The sequence below is a fragment of the Tenrec ecaudatus genome, chromosome 8 (genome assembly GCF_050624435.1).
Source record: "Tenrec ecaudatus isolate mTenEca1 chromosome 8, mTenEca1.hap1, whole genome shotgun sequence".
NCBI lineage: Eukaryota > Metazoa > Chordata > Mammalia > Afrosoricida > Tenrecidae > Tenrec > Tenrec ecaudatus.
In genome coordinates this window covers 52,956,862-52,983,343 of record NC_134537.1, presented here as the reverse complement: position 1 = coordinate 52,983,343, position 26,482 = coordinate 52,956,862, and the positions used below count along the sequence as shown (strand labels likewise).

At 41.3% G+C, this 26,482-nt stretch overlaps 1 protein-coding gene across 2 annotated transcripts in view; it reads left to right on the top strand.

The window, feature by feature from the left end:
- The window catches only part of EIPR1 (EARP complex and GARP complex interacting protein 1), a 241,402-nt gene that overhangs the window by 190,903 nt on the left and 24,017 nt on the right, over positions 1-26,482 (top strand). For both annotated transcript variants that reach the window (XM_075555673.1, XM_075555672.1), the window contains one exon: positions 12,494-12,593. In XM_075555673.1, the coding sequence (XP_075411788.1) occupies positions 12,494-12,593 (100 nt within the window). The remainder of the gene's footprint in view (positions 1-12,493; positions 12,594-26,482) is intronic.

The window sequence follows — 26,482 nt, the reverse complement described above, 5'->3', positions numbered from 1 at the left end:
AGTCCATTAGAGATAAATGAACCAAGCGTCAGTGTGAGCGAAAGTCAGCCTCACTATAACTGTGTGCCCTTGAGCAAGTCAGTCTTCATAAGCTTCAATTGTTTCCTTTGTGATTTAGGGAAATAATAGTATTATGCTATCCAATTAAAAGACAGATTCACAAAACCAAGGACTCTAACGGGGGGGGGGGGGGGGGGAATTAAAAACAAAACACCACCAAGGACTCTAAACTCTAGATAGAAAAAGTGCTTTTAAAACTGTGAAGTAGGAGAGGTCAAAAAGTATTGCTTCAGACTCCTAGAGACATTTATTAAAGTTTCAAAACATACAGCTATTTTTTCTCTCAATTTATCCTTTACCTAGGTCGACACACTTCTGAAGGCAGTGCCTCCGTTTCTCCAGCCTTTCTCAAGGAATTCTCTCTGGTTTCACCACATCAGTATGGCAGTTTGGGCACTTCAAGGAACACCAATCATGTTTCTTTTCACTGTTCTTTGAGTTTGGAAAACAAAAAGGAGTGTGACGGAATAAGATCCGTGCTATCAAGTGGACGGGAAGGTCTCCCGCTGACATTCTTAGAGGACAACCTTTGTTACTCCTGAAGAATGAGCAGCTGTGATGATTGGGGTGGGGGTCACCTTCTGAGCTGACCTCTGTCTGTCTTTAATTTAACTGGCCCAGCACATCTGCTCGGAAGCCACTGTTTGGATTAGACCTTGCTTTCTGGGTCATAGTGGTAAAACCAAGACTTGTCCCTGGTAACACTTTGGTCCGTCCAATTAAATTGTCTTCATTCGTCATGATCTTGCTTAAAAGACTCATGGAAAGATCAGCTCTTTGAACTAGCTGATCTTCATCATACATCACTGAGCTGAAAATTTGCTGAGAGGAAGATGGTAACTTAAAATGGAAAATGCTGACCCATTTGATATCTCAATTTCAGTACCTAATGCATCAATATCAATTCTACAGTTTTTCCCTCCTGTTTCTAGACTTCAGGCATCTTTTCCCCTTGCTTGGCTCATCTTTTAGGTCTTACTGATCTTTTTTCAAAACACTAGATCCATAAAAACGCTGTTGTTATTTTCCTGTGAAGCAGCATTCTTATTAACTTGCTGTAAAGTTTTAATGGCTTAGGAAGATGTCCACTTGAGTTTTGTTAAAAATTGGGTATTAGCCCTTTACTCAAAATTATTTTTTCCAAACATAAAACGTATCCTATGATTTTAAAGGCAGCTGTCATTGCTAAGATAACTTTATTACTGGAAAAACTTTTCTAAGTCATTCACCAATCAAAGAGACGTGGTTTTTTTTCTTTTAATTTTTAAATTATAAATGAGGTGATGTTTTATAGAGCAGATAATCAGTTTTGCATTCAGCAGTTCATACACATCTTGTTTGAACTCCTTTATCATGGTCCTCCCAATGTACTTTCAGTTACCCTACTTCTTCCCTGTGTTTCTTACCGTTACCCCTCCTTCTTTACTGTACTTTGTCCTTGAGTATGCCTGCCTTTTTCATCTTAAGTAGATGATTCTAACACAGGGCTAATCCCATCCCAGCCCCAAAGGATGACTGAAGGCTGTAGTCTTGGGTGTTCCACCCGTCACCATCAACAAGTAATCTTGGCCACTTTTAAGAATTTGGATTTTATAGCACATTTCCTCTTCATTCTATCTAGCATCGTCTAAAGCGATCCTTTTCAAAGCGGTTGGTAGTAGTCGTCGTCTGGCATTCTCTAGTTCTTCTGGCCTCAACAGCTGTGAGGGCTGATGCTTTCATGGTCATTAGTCTATTGGAATAAATGGCTCCATATCTTTTGCTTCTCATCATTCTCATTCTTCTTTCTCTACCTGCGGCAATCAGCCTCGGCATCCAGACAAGTTCAGAGGTGGCCCCCACACCGTTTGTGCACATCTGCTTGTAGATCTCCATTATTGCATGTGGGCAAGGTCAAGTCCACACAAAGACCAAGTCTTTACTGAGTTTGAGGCCCTTGTTGCAGCTGGTGTGTCAGCCCATCTTGTGGAGTCTTCTTTTTCATGGATCCTCTTAGGTTTTAGTGTCAGTCTTAGGAATGTTGGTAGAACTCCTTTATGACGCCATCACTACCGTGAGGTTTATCTGAAAATATTTCATTTCCCCCTCATTCTTGAAAGATATTCTCTGGGTATAATATTCACTGATGGTTTTGTTCTGCTTTAGCCTTTTAAATATGTCATTCCGGTGCCTCCTGGCCTCCAGTAATTCTGAGAAGAAACTAACTTACTAAAGACTGCTTTCTCTTAATACTTTCAGGATTCTCTCCTAAGGTGTGACAGTCTAAGTATGATATGTCTTGGTGTAGGACTCTGATTTTATCTTACTTTGGATTATTTGAACTTGGATTTGAAGATTCATATCCTTCATTAGATTAGGGAAATTTTATGTCTTTGAATAATTTTTCTGTGCATGTCTCTCTTGCGTTTCCTGGCATTCCCGTGGCATATATTTTATTATTTAGTCATTGTTGCATAATTTTGTACAGCTGTGCTCAGCCTTCTTGAGCCTCTGTTCTTGTTACTCTTCCATGTATGTCACTTTAACTACCATGTCCTCTAATTTGCTGATCCCTCTGTGTGGTTAAATCTGGCGACAAGTCTTCTCATTACATTTTGCTACTTTTAGTTATGAGGTCTTTTATTTTTCAGAACCTCATTGTGTTTTTTCATTGTTTTTCTTTTTTTAACCTCTTTTTGTTTTCCATTAGGTCTTTAATTATGTTTAATGTTGTCGTATTGTCCTTTTCCTCCCGTTTTTTGATCACCTGTAGATGCACTTTCGTTTCTTTTGTCATGTTCATTTAGATGGACGCTGTTTCTCTATCCTTCGTGTAACTTCTTACTTTTTATTGAGGGACTGGAATTTTTAAAGGTGTTAACTTTCTCACTTCTCCTTAATATTCTGCTAAAAATTCCTCATCGTGTTGAGCTTTCAGCCTTTTATTATTATTTCCTTTCTCTTTGTGTGATAGCCCCCTTTCTCTCCTTGGTTTAATTACGGTGTGAAAGTTTTAGATCTTGGTTAAACTCTCAGTCTCTCCCAAACATATCATACAGTGATCAGTCTATGACTAGCCCGCACTGACACTCATATCGTGTCCTAATCACGCTGTCCACCAGGTGGGCTCAGTCCTCTCTCTGTTCCTAAGCTCTCTTTCTGTTTCTGTGACTGCATTTTCAGTTCGAGAGCCCCCACCGAGTCCCCTTTATGCTGGGTGTTGCCCCTTAGTTTCTCCTGAGGCACCCTTCTCTGCTTTGTGGGGATCTGCTTCTTTCTGAGTTGGCTTTTAGGGGAAGCGTAAGCAGACTTTCTGGTTTGGGGAGGAGGAAGGAGTGGTACTCTGCAGAAGAAGGTCCAAGCGTTCGGTCTTGGGGGTTTCAGAGAACCGTGGTTGTGGGGCAATCTTATGTAACTCTCCTCCCCGTCGGTCCTAGTGTAGGGGGCCTTCTGTAGGAGTTCATATCTGTCCAGGAGCCAGCAGTTACTGGGTGCTCTCTGGGACCCTCCTGACAGTCTACCTTATCGCTATCAGAACCTGCCCCATAGTATGTTTAGCTATGGGTGTAGTCTCCACTAAATCTGCCTGCTTAGATTAGTCTTAGCACTCTTTAGCACTGACTGAAAGGGGGAGTAGACCCAAGGTGATTCTCCGAGAGCTCTGGGTGGTTTCAGAAACCAAATCTGTAGGATGCCCGAGGAGGCAGGTAAAATGCTGACTGGAGAGACCGACTTAACTCCAGGGACTCTTTGTAGCAACTCACTATAAACTTGCAGGTGATACTGTGGGTGCTAGGGTGGTCTAGGGATGGGTTTGTAATTTTGAATGTACTCCCAGAGTCTTATTGCTAGCACAGCTCATCCCCATCATTACCTGGGGCTGCGGATGGAACCTTGAATCAAGATGCATGCTTCATAGTTGAGAGCAGCTGCAGACATCGGTCCATAGCACCAATGGGGAGGGGGAGCAGGCAAACCTAAACTGACTCCCCAGAGACCTGTCCTGGTAATTTCAAAGGTCTGAGCTGTGGTGTACTCAGGAAGACAGGTAGAGTGTTGACTAAGAGGACAGACTGCACTGGGGGCGTCTGTACCAATTCCCAGTGGGCTTCCAGCCACTCATGCTGGTACACTCCAAACAGACCCCTTGTTGATTTTAGGGCAGAAAATTGGAGTCCTGTCTGTTTGTCCAGGCAGGCGGTATGATAGATAGTAGGGAGGAAGTTCTTTTTTCTGGGGTCCTTTTCCCAGTTCCCAGCATCCCTAGCCACATGGCTAGGGAGAGGGTCAAGGACTTTGAGAGAAGCAGTCTGCTTACTACATGCCACATGCTGACTTGTTGAGTCTTACCTGTCTGTAGGCCCCTCTGCTTCCCTCTGCCCCCCAAAGTTAGTCTCTTAAATTTTAGTGCCATTTCTTTGTTGTTTTTCTTGTGTTTGTTTGTGGGGGAGGGTTGGAAACGTGATGTTTATGCTCCCATCTTCCAAGAATTCCAAATAAATACTGTGGTGTTTTTTTATATACAAACCCTCTTGAGTGGCTTGTTAAATAAGCCAGCCTTTTATGCGCACTTTCCTAACCTTGTTGTTAGGCGCCGCCACATTGGTTATGGCCCATCGCGACCCTACGCTCAGCGCAATGAAACACTACCTGGTCCTGCACCGACCTCACAGTTATGCCTGTGCTCCTTCCTAACTGTTTGTCTCTTTTTGCTTCTGCAGTTGGTGTTTGGAATATACCAATACATAAAACACACAATTTAGACTCCAAACTACTTATAGCAGTCTAGCAAGGAATCCAGTCAGGGGCTAGTACCACTGTGCTGAACATATGAAGGGTGCCCGTGGCCGTGAGAGCTAGTCCTAAGGTTCTGCCAAGGACTGGGACAGCTTCCTGGAGGAAGTGACGTTCAATCCTAATCTGCAAAGTAGGCATTGTATTCTAAGTGATTGTTCTTTCCAGCTTTCAGTTGTGGCGATGAAAAAAAATAATGACTCAAGTCATGCAATTTCAGATCTTTGGAATTTACAGGGTCCTGATGTCCTCTTGTTCAGAATCTTAATGGTCTTTCTTGGTCCTCCAACTCTTTTGCTTTACATTTATTCCAACAAGAACCATAGAACCTCAGATCTTGTGTAGAGAATCACCTGTTGTTACTTTGAAAATGTATAGCCACACACAACTGTTTTTCCAGACACTAAGAACCATGTTCTTGAACTGGGCCCACATAGATAACATGCAAGTGCATAGGGCATATAGGAAGCTAGCACATGACGGGTTGCATGGATTGGGGGAAAAAAGTTTAACATGCATATTATTTGCACAAAAATACTGTACATTTTTGTATATGTATAGCTGGTTCCTTATACCAATAATAGCAGGAACAAGTTTTATGTGGTCTCTCAAAGGCCAAGACTGATAGCTCCATGCACCCAACCAGTCCAGGTGACAACTTTTCATTGCGGTGTGGAGAACTCCACCAGGCCTCTTGGATGGAGCTGGGCCATCCTTCCATGAACTCAATTAGAAAGTCTTCGGTAGCGCTTCTTCTCAAAACCAACTTTGCTTCTGCTTTCTAGTGTTCTCGACGGTTGTCCGTATCACCTCCGGATACTCAGGCTGACCTTTAGAATAAAGGTAGCAGAATTTGGTTCTCGAGAGGTCCGCATTTCATAGAATGTTCACCTGTAAGAACTCAAGACCAGGTTGTTTTCTTAAGTAAATCTACAATATCTCCTGTACTCTTTAAGATGTGCTTTGCTTTTTTTAATTTATACATATTTTCCTTTTTAGATATGAAAAGTTACTTCTATAACCCATTTAGATTGATTTTCTTGCATCCTCTGATAATATTACTGGGAAACATAAGCTTTCTCTTAGAGAAATATATCCCTTGGCCCACACAAAAGTAGAGAAGGAATCTGTTGGATGAAGAGGGGAAAATAAAAGGAAAAGTTCTGCACAGGTTCCAGAAGGAAATCCTTTTACCTCTTCTTCCCTTCTTTTCTGCCACCGCAGAAGCAAAACTAGACCAAGGGGACCCACTTTCTATAACCAAGGAGAGTCTTAATTGCTAGTGGTCACCTTCTGAAGCAAGAATATTCTCCAAAGGCTGCTACTTCTTCACATACCCTGTGGCTTTTCTGTTTAGTTTTCATAGGTGCGCATGTGACTCACCTTTGAGTTCTGTAAGTTTAGAATTGACACTTAATCAAATGTGTATGCATATATCTTGCTAAGTGAAAAGAAACGAGGGAGATTGGGGAGCATGTTTTCAGGGGTACCTAATAAGTTTCAAGACTTTGTAATAAGTGTCAGAAGTAGTGGAGTTGATGTATATTGATACTGACCAGCAGGTAGAGCCTCCAGCACTTAGCTAGTGGGTTATATGGGAAACTAGGCTAATATGACTATAATATATTACCCAGTGCCTGAGAGTGACAGAGGGTTTCCCGGTTGTGGTGGAATCCTCACTCTGGAGGTGTATCCAGGCAGTAAGAGCCTAGGAAGACTGGGGAGTGGAGGGGAGTGGAAAGGCTTGGGAACCGTTTATCCTGCTTGTGCCATGCTGCTCTTTCTAGTTGTGGCCCTTTCTGTGATCCAATGATCTAAATATCGTAAAATGTCTCTTGAAATTTGTTCTAGAGTTCTTGATTGTTCCATGACAAAATCTTCTTCCCTGGCTTTTTCAGTATTGAGGGTGGACCTTTTCTTCTTACTCATTGTTGGTATTGTTATCTTTATATTACTGTTGTTTAATCCTGGCCACGTCGTTTCATTTTCGTTCTTTGTTGTCTCTTTTGGGTTTGCTAGTTTGGAGGCATTGAGATCGTAACTGATGTGAACATTTGTAGAGGAGGTAGGGAGATGGGAAGACGGGGAGGGTGAGGGGTTCTGAAGTAAACAGTGGGGAGGGGCGGGGAGTGGACACGAATACAACTCATTGTAAAGGCGATTCAGTCATAGGGCCGGGAGAAGTGTTCTGAAGTGGATTGTGGTGATGATTGTACAATTTTTCTTGATACGTTTGAACTATTGAATTGTGTAATAAGTGGATTAAATGCCAATAAAATTATTGATATTTTTAAATTTAGAAAATAAAATCTCCACAAGCGAAATAATAATAAAATAGAACATCTTTAATGATTTGTTCTAGTATCTGTCCTTCAGTATCTATATATGATACTTCCCATAGTACAGCTTAAGATTCACTTTATCTGTAGTAGTATGTAATGTAGATTTATTTTTACAGCGTTCATGCATTTCTCTTTTGTTGATCTTTAAGTGTGTTTAAAATTTAGCCATCTGAAATCCTAAAGCCTAGATTATTCTCAATAACTTGAGAACTCTTGATCACTGAGGTAAAACATCAAAAATTTAAAACTAAATTAGTAACTTTAGATGGAAATTTTTCTAAAATTTATTTAGTCATGATTAAGACCAATTACTCACCCAAGCAGTAATACTGTGTTGCCCTTAGGGCTTTACAGAATATACACTCTTGTTTCCAATACAATTCAGCGTGAAATGTTCCCATATTATTCTTTTGCTTCCTATAATTGTGCTTGCTTCTTCCTCAAGTATTCCGTTTATACAGCTTACTCTAGTACCATTCCCACTCAAAACACCCTCTCCTTTTAGAACCCACGGATTTTGTTCTCTTGTCAGCATAAAAAGGAGATCACCAGTCATTTACTGGGTAAATGAGGACCTAAGATCGATTCATATATATATATATACATAATGAGTATGAGATTTAATGCATGAACTTTGCTTGTTAAAGTTCTTTATAACATCTCTGTATTAGTCTGGGTACATTAGAGAAACAAATTCACAGAAACTCATATGTATAAGAGAGAGAGTTATATAAAGGGTAAGTGCGCATCAAGAAAACATCCCAACCCAGTGCTGTCCAAGCCCACAAGTCCAACATTGGCCCATATGTCCAACACCAATCCACAAAGTCCTCCTCCATCTCACAAAGCACACACTATGACACCGACTGCAGAAGGAAAGTCGAATCAGTGAATGTTTAAGCATCTCAGTGCTGGCAGGGGTCTCCACATGGGTGCTCCAGCACCCAGAGCTGCATCGGGGTAGGTCCATGTGGCTTCTCCTCAGGGATGTCTTGCAGGAAGTGAGCCTTGCCAGCTGAAGCAGGGAACTGGCTAAGGCAGCTGCACCCTGGTCCGACCATCAGAAAGCAAGAGACCAAAGAACTTGAAAGGTGAGGCTCCTAAGCCATTTATCTCTCCACCCTTCAATTAACTCCACATGTGTGTATCGGTCAGGGTGGCACAATCAACTTTAACTATCGCATTCTTGTTTTAGTAGGGTTTTAATTTTCCATTCCTCATATAGGACTATGTTGTTGCTCTGTCCTGTTGAGTCAGTTCTGACTCCTAGTTATCCCATGTGAGAGCAAGAGCTGCACCACTGAGGTCTCTTGGCTATCGCCTTTATGAGAGCAGGCATCTACATCTTTCTCTCTTGGTGAATTCCTTGGGTGGGGTTGAAGTGCCAAATGGTTAGTAGCCAAGTACTTAACTAAATTGACTTTGAGATAGTCCCACTTCTTAAGAGGAATCTCCACTCTTACCTGGAAATCTCCCTTCTTTCTTGGAATTTATTGGCAAGTATTTATTAAGTAGCGAGTACCTCCAAATCTTTATATGGTTATTTTAGGGAGCACAAAACTGATCTAATAAGTTGAGACTATTCTTTAGAAGCCTTTAGTTTCCCTAGAAAACCTTAGTGAATCTAGTGTTATGGAAGGCAGTCATGATAGATGAATCATTAAAAGTCCTTTTCAAGGCCATCTAGTTCCACAAAGACAGTGAGATAGGATGATGTTGAAAATGACATTCACAAGAGCAGATCACTGACAATTTGAGAAAGAAAAATATTCTTCATACCCTAATTAAAGAGGACCTACTGTATATACTCGAGTATAAGCTGACCTGAATGTCAGCCGAGGTACCTAATTTTACCACAAAACTGCATAAAAATGTGCTGAAAAACTTGGCTTATACATGAGTATATATGGTACTATTAACAGCAGAAACAATAGCTGACACCATAGGATTTCAAATGGCTCAGCTTCCACAATTCTGACTGAAAAATTAAAGCTGAGCAAACTTTTTGCTAAATATGTGCCAAAATCATATGCGTCAGTCAGCTGTAGAAAAGAGAAGGGCTTTAAAGGGAGAGTTAAAATCATGTGGTATCAATATCTTGAAGCATTAATGTCTTGGGAGAATTGTAATAGGAGATGAAACATGGCTTTACCAATACAATATTGGAGAGAAAGTACCATCAAAGCAGTGGCTGCCAAGAGGTGGACACTGACCTGACAAAGCCAAAAGTTGACCAGTCAAGAGTAAATGTCATGGCAACAATTATTTAGGATGCTCAAGGCATTGTGCTTGTTCACTTTCTGGAGGGCCAAAGAACCATGACACCTGCCTTTTATGAGAGTGTTCTGAGAAAGCTAACCAAGGCTCTAGCAGAAAACATGTGCTGGACAGCTTCACCCGCAGGTGCTCATCCTGACAATGCTCCTGCTCATTCCTCTCATCAAGTAAAGCAATTTTGTTAGCGCTTCAGCAGGGAAGCACTTGGCGTCCACCGTATCATTCTGAGGTGCTTTCTTCCGGTTTCTGTTTGCGTCCTCATCTTAAAAAATATATCAAACCCATTGTTCTTTGAAGAACGTCAAAAACATTGCATTGACATTAAATTCCCAGTTCTTTAGGGACGGACTAAATGACAGCTATCACTGCTTACAAAAATGTCTAGAACCTGATGGAGCTTATGTGGAGTAATAAAATGTATGTTTATTATTTTATGTTTTAATTTAATTTTCCAAAACCTTTTTGAAGTCCTCTCATTCAGTGAACTCTGTCTAATTAAGATCAGCATCCCTGTGATCATTGTGCTAAATACTGCTCATCAGAGTTTTTTGCGTATTTTTTAAACTTTAAATGCAAAAAAAAATAGATGGTTTTGAATTTTTTTAGTGCTATGACTAAAGGTAATATTAGCCTCGCTGAAAGTCTTGAAATGACAGTGTGAGGGACATTCACCTAAGGATGCCCTAATCAATTGTATTGTGTTCATCTTGAAAAAAACATATTACAGCCCTTTGTTGATGTCATCAGTAATTGTAAACCATAGTGCTCAGTTACTCAATGTTAGAGTACAAAATTAAATGCTCCTCGTAATACGCATTTGAACATTTTCTTCAGGGAAGACAAAATCTGTTATTAGTGGATAAACTATTTGATCTGTTTATGGTTTCACCACAAAAATGTGATTTTTTTTTCTTTCTTTCTGTAATTGTGTAAATATGCATTGTATCAGGATATTCTGACTGGGGGGGGCGGTATGGAGAATCTTTAACCCCCATTGGCTGGAACACAAGGAAGTTTATTGTCTTACTAAGCAAGGAATTCAGAGGCAGATCCTGCTATGTCAGTCTCAGCCCCCACAAAGTCAACAGTTCACAATTATCAGGGAGAAAGGTGAGGCTTTCTGCCCCATAAAGATTTAGGGCCCCCGGAAACCCCAGGCCAGTGCTGCTCTGGCCTGCAGTGTGGCGATGAGTCAAAATTGGCTTGGTGACAGTGAGTGTGGTTCTTCAGTCCCCGCCCCCCATTCTAATAGTTCCATCCTCCTTTCTTCTTCAGTATTGGGCATAATCAGTTAATATCTGCACTAGCCACCCAGGGCTACCATAACAAGTTACCACAAACTTAGTAGCGGCAAATAACAAATTTATTTTCTCACTGTTCTGAAAGTTGTTAGAAATCTGAAATTTCTAGAGGAATAATACTTTACCTTTACAATTTCTAGTAGATCCAGGTGTTCCTCTTTTTATGACTGTGTTGTTCTGACCTCAGCCTCCAGTTTTATGTGGCCTTCCCTTGTTTCTTCTTCTGGACATGTTTGACTCAAATCTCTCACCACCTTTCTTTCTCATAAGTGGGAACCTGTCATTGTACTTAGATTCCGCCTCATTAATCCAGGATGAACTCATCTTAATGTCTGCACACCCTTTCTTGAATAAGTTAACCCTCACAGTTTCCAGGAGCTTGATGGGGACTTACCTTTTGGGAACCACCATTCAATCCACTATAGCATCCTACCCAAAATCACAGTCTCTAAAGGAGCAAAGAGAAGATGTTTTCCTCTAATTCCTTAACAATCTCCCTGCCCCCTATACCCTTCCAGCAAGCGCCTCTTGATGCCTTATTGGTGAGCATTGGTTCGCGTGTCCATTCTTAAATCAGCTGTTGGAAAGGTGAATGAATGACTTTGGGACTTTCAGCTTAGAATAATTAATTATGACGAAGACTGATGTAGGTGAAACCATTGTAATGTTCATTGTTTACATTGTCCAATTCTAATTTTAATAATTATTTCTAATGTCTATTGGTCATGAAAAGATTTTGATTAATTAGGAAGACTGTGTATATAAGCTCTTAGGTAAACGTTTAGGTATCTTTTACACGGGACTGCTCTCCCCCAAACAGATTTTTCCCCAAAGCTATGTGTTTCAATTTTTTTCCCCAAAACAACCTATCACTTTCAAAGTACTTTCCATTAAACTTAATGTATTTGTCAAATCTGTGATTCCATTCTTGGAAACAATTTTCAAGCTCATCTGTTTGGATGACTGAGAGCACCTCCCTCGATTTTTTTCTTCTCCTCTTCTGTGTCATCAAATCGCTGTCCTTTCATGTCCCTCTTCATTTGTGAAAAGAAGAAGAAGTTGCACAGAGCGGTTTTTTGGGATTGTTTTTCCCCAAAAAACTGGCACACTGATAGGGCTTCGTGAACCGGTACATTATTGTGGTAGCAAAACCAAGCCCCCATCTGCCAAAAATCAGATCTTTTTTGTCACATATTGTTAGGCAATCTTTTCAGAACCTTTAAATAGAAAGCTTGACTAACAATCTGACCTGGTGGAACGAACTCCAAATGCACTACAAGTCGACATTTTCATCTGCTGGGGAAGTTGATGGACGTCCAGAGAGAGGTTTGTTACCATTCAACATTTCATCATTTTGGAAACAAGAAAACTACTCTTACACTTGACATTTTCCCATAGCACTGTCTTCATGAGCTCTGTTCCACATCTCAACAGTTTCTGCACATTTTTCCCCAAACAGGAACCAAGGTTTCACAGCCATACGCTGTTCTCTTAAATCGACCATTGAAAAAACGAGGTTTAAGCCAAACTGCTTTTACAAAAAAATTCACTGTGACCCGATAGAACCTTCTCAGGGGGCGCCACTGAGTACTAACTCAGAGTGAGTTGCCTGTGTAGCAAGTAAAATGTGTACAATGAAAGCCTCGCTCTGCCCAGCACAATTCCAGAGTTGTTTTTTGTTGTTCTTTTTTTTGGGTGGGGGGCGCTCTTTTATTAATATCTGATCTATCTCTTTCTCAGCGTTGCATGGGAGCCAATGGGAGATGGGAAAAAAATCATTTCTTTGGCGGATAACCATATCTTGCTGTGGGATTTACAAGAAAGCTCAAGCCAAGCTGTGGTAAGTACTAAGCATTATAAGTTGCATGTATACACCTGCATGTGCATGTGTGTGTGTAAATTAAACCTTCAGGCTGAATTCAGAATATACCTCTTCATTCTTAATTTTGACATTAAGTATGAAATAATAAATGTGTAAACAGAGTCATCAATCAAGGAATGGAGGGAAATCAATGTCAGATTTGGGACTCAGGGCTCTGCACAAACATTAGGACCTCTGATAGTTGCTTTAACTCTTTAAGAAAAAGAAGAATGTCTAAGAGCAGATCGTCTGTTTAAAGTATGTTATGATTTTAATGAATGGGTTTTAAAAACAGAGTTGATTAAAATATGACTTCCAAGAAGTAAAGGCAGTTACAGAATATTCATTTAGTCCTGCCTACCTAGCTCTTCTATTGTAACTGCATGAATGTGTACAGTAACGACTGTGACCTGGTTTCCTCTAAGTCTGTGAGGAATAATGACGAGGACCAGGTCTTCCTTTTACTTGCATTTCTGTACACAAACCTGAAATCTCACGTGAATGCAGATATACACTGTGCAACCTAAGCTTAGCTTGTCTCCCTTTCACTTACATTTATGTACGTGTAATCTACACACATATCGATATGCCGTGAAACCTTTCTAAATGAGAGCCTGTGCAAGGTAAAAACTTGTCAGAGAAGAGAACTCATATTTCTAACAATAGGGAGTAAGAGGAAAATGGCAGAACTGCACCCTATTGGGCGAAACCTTGTGAGGCCCAGGAAACCAAGGCAGCCCTGTAGCGTTCCGGCTCTCATGGGTTTTACTGTAGCTATTATTTTCATATATATATGTGTATTTTTCAAATTACATCACCTATTTATGTGGTCCTGTGGCTACTAGAACCTACACAAAAGGCCCCTCTTCCTGTTCTGCGTGGCAGTTTACAGCTCATTTCATAATGTAAAACGTATTTTTCCCAGGACCAAAAATAGCTCTAGTCTTCACAATTCCCCTCTAAAAACCCAACAGAACCTGCACGTTTTCAGATCTTGTTGGACATTTACCCTTTATTTTCTTTAGAACCACTTTGTTTTCAAATGTTCTTCCTTCTGGATGTTTTGTCCTTCAAAGAGCAAATAATTCTAATGGGTACGATGTACTTTTTATACTTGGTTAAAGTTTATCTTTTAAAATACAGCTTTTCATGCGTCTATAACAGTTTTACAGGGTTTTTTTTTTATCAAAATGACTTTAGAGAACAAAACCAACCATAAATATTTTGTAATGAGAGCCTTTAGTGTCATCTGGGCAGCTGGGTGGTGCACTTGGTTAAGTGCTCAACTGCGAGTTGAAAGGTGGGCTGTTTGCACGCACCCAGAAGCACCTTGAAAGAAAGGCCTGATGGTGTGTAATCTAAAAGATCACACACGGTCTTGAAAACCCTGTTCTACTCTGAGAATCGATGGCAACCAACAATAATGGTGTTGCTAAACGCACTGGCAGCCTCAGGCCACGCCTCTCTCAGTTCATGTCACGCTTGTAAGAAAGAATGCAGATGAGAGTCAGGAAAAACATATGACAGAGTAAGTGAGTTTATTTGAGCGAGATGTCCAGTATGGCTTGTGCTGAGGGCACCGTACCTACTCGGAGGATATGCCCCTGGACGGAAACACAAGTTGTGTCACGCTGCCGATGGTGTCCTTCTTCTATTGACCAGCTTTTCTTAGTGTCCTTCCCCTTCACAAACGTTGCATGCACCCCAAAAGACAGAACCCGAGGGTCAGTTCCATTATTTTCAGGGCTGTGCCTCTTTTCAGTGCATGCTCTTTTACGGCTGTCCCCTTCTGTGTTGGGAATCCCTTCCCTTTTAAAACTTATTGATAAAGGAGTGTGTCTTCTCTGCCAATCATCTCCCTCTGTGATGGGCTTCCTTCCATGTTTTCTCCTTCCTCCTGGCCCTGGGTCTGCGTACCTAGCAGTATCATTTGTACCTATTGTTATTAGGTGCCATCAAGTTGATTCCATCTTAAAATGAGCCTACTGTAAGAGAACAAAACACTGCCAAGTCACAGCCATTGTTTGAGCCCCTCGTTATAGCTACTATGTCTATCCATCTGATCAGCAGTCTTCCTTCTTGCTGATCCTCTGCTTTCTCAGGGAAGATCTTCTGCTGGGACTGGTCCTTTCTGATGGCGTGTTCAAAGCACATGGGCAGTTTCGCCATCTTCATTATGATGGAGCCGTCTAGCTCTACTTCTGTCAAGACATAACTTTTCATTTTCTGGCAGTCCTTGGTATATTCAGTATTCTGCACCAACATCATAATTCAACCCAGCAATTCTCATTTAATGTTCCTTATTCATTGTCCAGGTTTCACACATATATATATATATATATATATATATATATATATATATATATATATATATATATATGAGGCAATTGAAAATACTATGGCTTCTATCACCTTAGTCTTCAAGGTGAAACCTTTGCTTTTTAACATACTTTAGTTAGATGTCTCCTGCAGCAGATTTTCCCAAGGTGAAGTCAGTTATTTTTTGACAGCTGCTTCCATGGGTGGTGAGTGTGGATCTGAGTAAAATGAAATCTTTGACAACTTCAATCTTTTCTCCATTTATCATGATGTGATTTATTGCTCCAGTTGTGAGGATTTTTTTGGTTTTTTATGTTGAAGTATAATCCATACTGAAGGCTGTGCTCTTTGATCTTCATCAGTAAAGGCTTCAAATCCTCACTTTTAACAAGTGATATTGTGTCCTATGTTTACTACAACTTGTTAGGGAGCCTTTTCCAATCCTGATGTCATGCTCTTTTTCATAGAGTCATAATTTCTCAAATTATTTTTTGAGCATTCATATTTAATTTACTGAATATTCTCTTGTTCTGTTCAAACCACTGCCTTTTCATTTAAGCACTATTAACTGTCCTGGAATTTGCATTTTTCACAATATTACCCATTTGTTATGATCCATAGTCAAATGCCTTTGTATAGCCAATAACGCACAGGTAAACAGCCTTCTGGAATTTATTTATATCCAAACTCATGGCCATCAAGTTGAATCTGATGCATGACACCCTACATAGGGTTTCTGATACTATCAATATCTTCGGGAGCAGACAGTAGAGCCTACAGATCCACGAGTGGATTTGAACTGCTGACCTGGCTAGCAGCTCAACTTCTATAACACAGTGCCATCAATTTTTGTTGTTGTTGTTTTCATTTATACTTAGGGAGCTCAAATTTCATAAATGTTGTCAAAAGGACACGGAGAACTGTTTCTATTGGCCATACTTAGAAAGTGAAGGTTCTCATCTTATACGTTTACTTGTTTCTATGATGCTTATGGGGTTGCTATGAGTCCGAGCTGATGTGGCGGCCCCTAACGCCAATGTACTGCTTATGAAATCCTGGGTAGTATAAATTGCTAACATGCTGCTGACAGAAAGGTTGGAGGTTAAAGGTACCTTGCAAGAAAGGCCTGGTAATATCCTTCCCCCAAGTCACAGCCATCGCACACACGGTGGAGCACAGTTCTATCCTCTTATAACTTGGTGTCTTCATGAATCGTAATTGACTTGGCAGCAAATAAGGTATGATGCTTTTTCCTTGCAAAACCATTCCTTAAGCCCTCTGAATTGTAAAGATGGCAGGACTGATGATTTATCATTATTAACAGGTGGCAGGTAAGTCAAATTTTATCTTATTTTGTAATGTTTCCTTGTTAAAAATTTAAAACTCTGACTGGTCAAAACGGAGTGTCGGGTATTTCAACGTAAAATTAAGATTTGGCATATTTGCGCATCAGTAATATTTGAGAATAAATCTTTATTACAATTTTTCAAATAGAGTGTGTTTCTATATCATGGAATAGAATGCAAATTTCACATGAACTTTTAAGATAAAGCATGAATGTTCAAATAAATTTAGTGCCCAGGAGTGGCCTCTGTGGACTACACCTTCAGGTCCCCGGAGGGTGAATACATACATATTCATCATCAGGGGGCCCTGATGAGAAGTCTGGGTCATTTTCAAAGATATTCCCTTTCCAACTCCCTTCCTTCTGCTTGCATTTTAATAGGGTGTTCCTTAGTAACTGCAAAGGCTAAGAGTCGGCAGTCTGTTTCTTAAAAGCAGTCAGTGGCGATGCTGCCGATCACAGCTGTCCACTCCGCAGCAGATCATGGGCACGGCTCGGGACCTCAGGATGCGGCAGCATTTCGTTCTGTTTTGCATGAGATCATGAGTGCAGCAACTCCACAGCAGTGACAGCAACAATTCGCTTTAAACATAAAAAGGAAATGCCTAAAGGACTTTGCTGCAATCCTGAACCTCCTGTCCGGCTTAGGGGAGACACTTGGGTTGGACACGAGAAGATGCTGAGTGGCGCCATCTGAGTCCTTAGTGGCTCCCCGTAGTGAGGAGGCTACCAAGAAGCAAACAGGCCTGAATCCATGCATTTGAATTCAGCAGTGTCTCATTTGCCTCAACTTTGCAGCTCCATTTTATAATCAAACTGCGAGCACATCTTCAGACCCTAAGTCATCTCAAAATGATTTTATGGTAGGGTGATTAATCTGTAACTTATTTTCTGCAGAGACCAATTTAGTTTTCTCTCCCCCTTTTTTATCCCCTGTCAGCAGTTCTGTCAATATCATTTTGTGACCCTCCACCGTAGTATCTAATACAGAGACCTTCCGATCGATTCCAGCCATCTTCACACCAAGCTTCTCGAATTTTTTTTTTGTATTGTTTGAGGATATTACCCTCTGTGGTGAATCTAATCTTATGCTCACTGCATCATTACCTTTTGCAATTAAATTGGAGATTCTCTGCCATTTATAATCATTAGCAGAACTCAGGGGAGGTCTGTTGTGGGAGGATCCATGGGGTCTACAGATCATGATGAAGGCAGAGGGGATGATTTCCCTGTTTCGATTTGTGCTCATTTATCTCTGGGTCTAGCAGCTTTCACTAGCCGTGGAAATAAATAGCCTTTATCAAGGTGCAGGCAGTGGAAGAGTTGAAGGAAGAAAGGTTACAGTTACATCCAGGATTGCTGCCTCCTCTCCCGCCTTTTCATGGTTTAATGCCGGCGCTTCTTAAAGGAAGACAGCCAGAGAGTGCTGTCTGCTTGGCTTTTTCGGCCAGGGAAGTATTTACATGTACGGGCATGTCTTTGAATAGAGAGAATTCGCTTCAGGAACACACCCCTTTGTTATAAATTTCCCAATCAGAGGCTTTAAAAGTATTACAGGGGGATCAATAAGTATAAATGGGGGTGAGTGGAACTTCTAGTGATTGGAAAGTCATTCAGCACAACTAAAATACTGCCCACTCTGCCTGTGAATGAAAATGACCTGCTTTGTTGTTTGGAGACAAGGACAGATTAGTGAATAGGAACTGAGTTTAATTTCAATAGTAGTAGAAAGAGGGAGGCTCAGAACTCTGTTCACGATGAGGTTCGGGAACTCCGTTTTCTCTAGATGCTGGTGCTCGGGCTTACAGCCCTTGAGGTATGACTGTGAGATGGGAAGACAGGAATACTCGATATTACCTAAAATAATGAGAACAGTATGTCCTGTATTAAAGAAATGGAACTCTTTAGGCGAAGAAATCGATGGTTTCAAGTGGAATTTGAAAAATTGTATAGCGAATGGGTGGCAGGTGACAAGTGGGGCCCCATCAAAAACTCCATAGACTGAATCCAGGAAGCTGGTTGAGAAGAGGGCAGAACTTCGGCAGCTCTCAGCATGCGTTCTACGGTAGCTTCTGGCTCCAATGTATGCGCCAGTGCTACTGAGGTTGTAAGATCTCCACAGGTACTGTGAGAAGTCCCACTGTGTGCCATCTTAAACCTCGCAATTTTGAAAGAATTTTCAATCATAATGTTAATAGTTCTATTTTCAAATTCTTGGGCTGTATGTAGCTTGTTTATCTTAATCCTGGGTGTGATACCTTGTCAGTCATCAGACACATTCACATATTCTTGTGAACAGAGAAATTATAACTTAAATTTGTTTTCATAGTTAAGAAAATGTTTTTCAAAATGAGGCTTAACAGAGTTGGCATAATATCATGTATTAGACATGTTTTATAAACATTCATCAGTATAAATTTTGTAGTTTTCTTTTGGTGTATTGAAAGCATCTAGTAATATTTTCATCCAATTCAGACAGTGGTTCCTTAAGATCTCAGGTGGTCCAGGTATGTGTGGAGCCTAGTGGCTAAACTGGTCCTTGTGAGACATTATATAAAGGATGCAGGGTGCAGGCTGCCCTTTTCTCAGACACTAATTCAGTTACTTAACAATGCTGAAAAATAATCTGTTTACATGCTGATTTGCAGTCATATGCTCAATCACTGAGCTGTATACCCTGGTGCCCTGCTTTAGTTGTTTGGTGAAATATCTATTCATGTCTTGACTCACTTCTAATTAGAATATTTTGCATTTATTGTTCAATTTTAAGAGTTCTGTATATACTACAGTAATTTTTAACGTATTGCTTTTAGAATTGTAGTTCATACATTCATGGGTTTATGACAAACAAAACATGTTTAAAGCATGTTTCTTCAGTTAGTGAATAGCTTCAGACAAGTTCCTCAGGAATGTGCTCATTTCAGTCTCATGAGAGTGCTTTCTAAAATAAAAAAGGTCCGAGAGGGTCTTCAGGGCCAGTTCAGTTCAAAGCAGAGAGGTCAGCCCAGGAGGTGAAAGGGATTATTATTATTGGGGACTCTGAAAGGGTAATCTTGGTTGATTTTTACCCCCAGAGAACACTGGACAGTTGAGTGGGGTGGCTTTTAGGAAAAAGTGTTAAGGAAATGGTGAGAAAAAAATGAGGAAAGTTCTATCAAGTAATTGTTTTTCCCCATCACACCGAAGCATCTGCTCATTCTTCGATGGTAGCAAGGACTGACTTAAATGAGAATTTCACCGGGGGATCTATATCCCTAATCTTGCCCCTTTAGGATTCTTTTTGCATGTTCCATTGGACTAATTGTTTCCATTGTAAGAGTAGGACACACACACACACACACATTTTGCTATATATTGAAAGTAAAGCCATCATGGTCTCAAAAAATAATTTTTCTTGATTTTTTTTTCCTTTCCTGTTCCTCTGACTAGTAAATATAGGCGCCCTGGTTTGTTTGTTTCTTGTTTGTAGGTGTTTGTAGGTTGCTAGCTACTGTGGCTCCAAGTCTCAGGTACAAGGTAGAAAAAGCAAACCAGAGAATTGACCAGGACACTGTTCTTTGTCTCCCAAGGCCCATGGCTTATCTGCCTTCTTCTCTGGACTATTTAGAGTCTTCGTGTAAATGTAATGTCCAGGAATCTTAGCTGTAGTTAGAAGGCAGAATAAGTAAAGCATATCTACTCATCTTTGCTGAAGCAGAAACCTATGAAGAGATTTCGAAGGTAATTTGTTCATACAAAAATTGTTCTCCATCCCCCTCTTACTGGTACCTGAACATGAGTAATAAGATGAAAACAAATGCTATTTTATAATTAGAGTGAGAAGCCTCAGCATTACAAATACCTGATAATTATTAAATAAGCCTAGCAAATATACATGGCCCGTGTAAGAACTTTTCCTGTGGGTTAAGAAATGAGAACAAAGAAAGAAGTCGGAGGAAGGAGTGGTTCCTAATCAGCTGTGCAATGCGGCCTGTCGCTCGGCTCCATCAAGCCTGTTCCCTCATCATGACCCTGCACACAGCCAAACAAAGCACCGCCTGGCCTGGTGTCAGCCTCCCACTGGTTCTTATGTTTGAGCCTATTGTTGCAGCCACTGTGTCCATCTAGCTGTCGCGCTGAGGGCTTTCCTCTTTTCTGCTGACCTTCTACTTTACCAAAAGTGTTCTCTCTGCAGATAAATAAAGGATTCACTAAATATTTATTGTGAGAATTAAGTTTAACTTGAATCTATCAGGAGCCAATCACGCACCAATCATACCAGGATTCTCATGGTCATAATTTGACGAATTAATTTAAGTATTTAGTGAACTTACTTTGGAGAAGGTACATTGCTTTTTTCAACTAATTGTCATTTCTCAATAATTTTCAAGTAGTCTGTTTAGTTAGAAGTGATTCTAATCCTGGTTTTGTTTTACATGAAATATGTTACGGATTGAATTGTCATTACCCTAATAAAGTTATTTTGAAATCCTAACCCCCTCAGTATATGTATGTTAGACAGGGTTCCCTAGAGAAACAAAACCAGGGCACTAATAATTACATGTATATTTAGATAAATAAATAGATAGATAGATAGATAACATAAGAAATAAAGAGTTATTCTATAAAGCAGTACAAATGGCTCAGTGCAACTCACTTCCGTGAGACAGCTGTGAGACACTGGCAGTCCTTCTAGTCTTGAGGCCACCGGGTAGTCCTCTATAGAGCAATTCAGGCTATCTGGGCACAGGCCGCAAACAGCAAAACAGGACACCAACAGTCAGCCAGATGACAGGGTCCGACAGTCCCCAGCTCAAGAGATGTAAATTCCAATAGTGTGGCGAAGCAGATCTTGAAGGAACCTCAAATTACAGCGACACAGTCCACAGGTTAGGTGTCCCACAGGTAGTGCAACTTGCAAACTGAGGCACAGAACAAGCAAGGAAGCCGCACACTGGTCCAATCATCAAAGAGCAAGAGACAAGAAAGGTGAGGCTCGCTGAGCCATTTATCTCTCTGCCTTTCAATTAATCCCACATGTGCTTATTGGCCATGCTGGCACAATAAACCTTAACTATCTCAATATGTAAATGTGAATGTGGTAGTTTCATAATCTGGTTGAACTTGCGAAAGGGTAGATGACTTCATTTGGAGGCACCACAGAGACAAATAGCTCACAGGAAGCTAGATACACATGGACTCTCTCTGCTTCACCTTCCTGCTGACAAGCCAGATGGAGCTACACTGATGCAGCCAGAGCCTTGGAGCTGGAGGAGCCATGTGGAAACCCATGCCAGCACTAAGATGCTTTCACTGCCACTGGATCCACAAGACTTTCCACCCACTGGCCTCTGATCTTCCTGCATTCAGCATCATTGTATGTATTGCATGAGTCTGAAGAGGAACTTATAGATTGGCATGGGACATATAGGCTAATATTGGATTTATGGACTTGATCTGATCTGGGCTGAGATGATTTCTCAATATACAGTTGCTCTTTTATATAAAGCTCTTTCTTATACACATATGAGTGTCTATGAATGTGTTTTTCTAGTCCACCCAGACTAACGCAGTGAATTTGTTGGAAAATCAGGTCCTTGAAAATATCAGTTAACTTGAAGTCATAGTGGAATAAGATTGATCTAAATCCAATATGACTGGTCACTCACTGACTGCCATTGAGTTGATTCTGACTCATAAACCTTTAAGTACAGGGTACAGCTGCCGCTGTGGGTTTCTGAGGCTGTGAATCTTTATGGAAGCAGAGAACCTCAACACTCTCTTGTGACTAGGGTTGGTTTTCTTAAAAAGGTGAGAAGAGACAAAGAAACAGATACAAAAGGAAGATAGCATAAAAGACCAAGGGAGTGATTTACACCGGAAATACATGGGTCTCTGGTATCAGCAGAAAATTAGAGAGAGGCATGGAGCAGAGTCCTCAGAAGGAATCGGCATGGCTGACACCCTGATTTCTGGAGGCTAGAACTGTTGATACAATAGATTTCTGTTCTTACAAATTTCCCAGTTTGTGGTACTTCGTTGCAGTAGCCCGAGGAAACTAATATAGAGTAGAATGGCTAGAAAACATGATCTCTAAAACTGGATGTGTGAAAGTCATAAAAGAGGAAGGCTACCAGTAGGATCCTTGTACAGAGCAAGATTTTAGAGGGGGGAAAAAAAGATAGCAAAATGCAACTTGTGTTTACATCATAATTAAATTACTTTCTTCAAAGGCCGGAAGTGATAATCACAATTCAAACATGAAAGATATAATGCACTTCCAATTTTGCTGTTCTCCCAGTATTTTTAAACCCTAATTATTCTTTTAAGTTTTTCTTTCTCTAAGGAATTGGCTATAATTAGATCTGTCTTCCTAACAAATCACTAATGCCTAATTGTTTTATATTTTTATATATATGCTCTTAAACATTGATGAAAAATTACATTATCTTTCATTCTGTTTTTCATAAAATTTTGAAGGTTCGTGGTGTGTGTGTGTGTGTGTGTGTGTGTGTGTGTGTGTGTGAATTCATCTTTATAAAAAACTTAAACAGCCATCTTGGAATCAGTATGACTTTTCTTGTTTTGATCTTGGGTCAAGCCTGTATTTCTGGGTATAGGAATACACTTTTTTTTGTCACGAAACAGCACTTGAATTATGATTAAGCAAAAAAAATGGGAGAAACAAACATACAAACCCCTCGTTTCTATTTCCTTTTTGACATAAAGTTGTGTGTTGAAAACAACATCAAATTCTCTCAGCAAATGCTGGCTTCTTTCTGGGAGTCAAAGTTCTCCAGGGTGCAGCTCTCCAAGCGAGTCCATTCTTTAAAACTCGGAACCTGCCTCCAGGGCAACAGCATTGGCGAGGGTGGTGCAGAGCGCAGGCCAGCCCCTCTGTGTGCTCATTGTGACCACATGTGTGTGCACACTTAGGCTTCTGGGAGAAAGGTGTTCCGTGTTCTCGCGGGTGGTGGCAGGACCGCACATCTGCCCCTTGTTCAGATTGCCACAGTCTGGAAGCAGAACTTGAGCGTGGTGGTGTTTCAGATGGCAGCTAGTGTCCTACCTGCACAGGCCTCACTCTCTCCTCTCTTTCTCCCTTTAATATGCTGAAGGCAGTGGTGGACCTCAGGGACTGTCTTGCCAAATTCCACTTCTACCAGCAGCATCTTTGACTCAGACCAAAATGGTGATTCTTTGTCCCTAGTTCTCTGTGTAAGTGCATCCTCAGGGACCTGGGTGCTTTACATCTCTCTGCTCTGCCTCACTCTGAGACTTGTCCCTGTGATCATGCTGGCGAGGTGTTTGCAGCCAATATATCTAGACCCCACAACATTCAGGAAAGGAGAAGGCCGATTTCTTTGTATATCCCTTTTGGTTTGTAAGGACTTTTCTAGCGGCTCTTTGTCCTGTTGTCCAGACAGAACCACATGTCCCTGCCTAACAGGACCTGGCAGTGTTTTGTTCTGTTGTACACGGAGTTGCTATGATGTGGAACTGACTCAGTGGTACCTAACAACAACAACTGTTAGGCAGGCAGTTGTCATGCAGTAATCAAGCCCCTTCAGCCACAGTGGCCCAAGGTCATGGGTATGGAGGTTGGAGCTTGTCTAAACAATTGGCCCTCTGTACTTGCGGGTTCTGCATCCACAGGCAGATGAAACCAACCCCCGATAGAAAATATTCAGGGAGAGATAGAACTGGATAGAACAGTGGTCAAGGGAAGGGGGAATATAGATTGCCATTCACATAGAAATCACATGGATGTACGTATTAAAAATACTCTAGAGGCAATTTAAAGTAAACCGGAGGATTTGTGTCAGTTATATGCACATACTGCACCATTTTATATAAGGGACTTGAGCATCTGTGGAATTTGGTATCGGTGAGGGAGCCTGGAACGGCTAGCCTGCGGATTCCGCGGGATGCCTGACTGTACCGAGTGTTTTATACACTGTAACAACGACACCTTGCTATTGCTTAGCCTTGCGGTTTTCCTTCGCAGAAGATGGTGCTTCCTTTCCCCGCCTGGTTTTCCATTCTCTTCATTCTGAGTCAGCGCAAGTAGTTTACAAATCTATTGTGCGCAAGGTGCGGTGTTTTGTAGTTGCTGTTTTCCTCACCCAGTTTGCTTGCCTTTTCAGCTCTGGGGCTCTTGAGTGCAAGAAGTACCACTGTTTGGTTTTGGAAATTTAATGTTAAGACTCTTCTTAAACCTGCCCTATGTGAAGTGCCAACGATGACACGAGGAGCATCATGGTGTCTTTAGAAGGCATAGTCTTTTGTTCATATTCCGGCATTAGTAGTTTCTCTTCTGAAAAGGTTTGTGGGATGCCTTTAATCATTCCTTCTGGACGGAGAAGCACTGAATATTTCTCTTTAATGCTGAAAAACAGATTATCACGTGTGTGGCATCCTGTGGAGTTCTTGCTGAGTTCTGTCTCCATGTCACCAGGAAACAACAAAAAAGTGATTGATTAGCCTTACAAGTTATACCTGGCTGTCTGCCCTGAGCGGACCCTCAGAAATTGATGGTGAAATCTCTTTCAGGCTTTTATGAAAATCTGCCTTCCAGACTTTTCTTTGTACCTGTAGGCATGAAGTTTCACTGTCTTGGGAGTACCCGCATTATAATCCAGAGGCCATGCACCTCCTGCCACTAGCTAGCGATTTGACCGTGGAGGGCCTGTGACCTCCCTCGGGTCCAGTTTCCCTCCGTGAAGTAAGGGCCAGCTGAAATCTTTCCCTTACCTTAGAAGTGGCCTTACATTCATTATCTATTGCTGTACAGCCACTCACCCCAATGCTAGCCCCTCCCCTAATTCACATGATCTTTCAGTGTCCTTGAGTCAGGAAGCCAGACCTGGCTTGGCTTGTTCCTCTGCGTCACTGTCTGTCAGGAGCCTGTCATCAAGGTGTTGTCCAGGGTTCGGGTCTCATCGGAAACTTTAACTAGGAATGCTCTGCTTGCAAGCATGTTTATGTGCTTTTTGGGGACAGAATCCAGGTCCTCTTAGAGCCTCAATTGCTACCCGGCCATTAGCCAGACACTGCTTTCAGTTCATCGCAGCTTGGTAGCTTGCTTCGTGAAAACCAGCAAGGTGGGACTCGGAGTCTTGTCTAGTAAGATTATTATATTCCCTCGATATTAGTAAGAAGTCAGTTATTTCAGGAGACTTGATTATACAGGCCATAAAGTCTGAGAGGTGGGGATTGCTAGGGGCCATGTTAGATGCTATCTACCACACGTTTCTGCTGGTTGTAGCTGCACCTCTTTCACAACCTAGCTCCGTCGCTGCTAACAAGTTCCCTTCAAGAAGGGCCGGTGTAGTTCTTCTGTTCCCCAGCTCCAGGAAGATCCGTGCAGTCACTTCCTCTGCTGGAGTTAATCTAGACCACCCTACCTATTCAATTTTTCTAGTCCTCCCAACATGCAAACCCCCGACCCATTTAATCAGGCTTATTTATGCCTCTGCTTTTGTTTATACTTTGGTCTTAACTCTTCCGTTTCATGGATTTAAGGCTCTCGTAACAATCCATACATCAGTTGTATCAAGCACATTTGTACATAGGTTGCCATCATTATTTCCTAGACATTTACTTTCTGTTGAGCCCTTGGTGTCAGCTCCTCTTAACATCCCCCCTTCGTGGCCCCTTGATAATTTATAAATTATTATTTTCATATTTTACAGTGACCCCTGTCTCCCTTCCCCCATGGTTTCTGTTGTTTGTCCCCCTAGGAGGTGGGGGCAGGGGGTGGTTATGTGTCGATCATCATGATTGGTTCCCCCTTCGTCCCATCCATTCTCCACCTTCCCACTGCCCTCCTGACATCGCTACTCCCATTCCTGTTCCTGGATTCCATGTGTCCTGACCTCTTATCTGTACCTGTGTACATGCTTCAGTCTAGCCTGCAGTGAAAGACAGGACTAGGGTCATGAGAGTGGGGGGTGAGGAAGCCTCAAGGAACTGGAGGAGTGTTGTGTGTTTCACCCATGCTTTATTGCACCCTGGCTGACTCATCCTTTCCCTGTGACCCCTCTGTGAGAGGATGTCCTATTGTCTACAGATTGACTTTGGGTCACTGCTCCAGCACCCCTTGTTTTCAACAATATGTTTGTGTGTTTGTTTGTGGTCTTTTGATGCCTGTTACCCAATTCTGGTGATACCTCATGATTGCACAGGCTGGTGTGCTTCTTTCTGTGTGGGCTTGTTGCTTCTC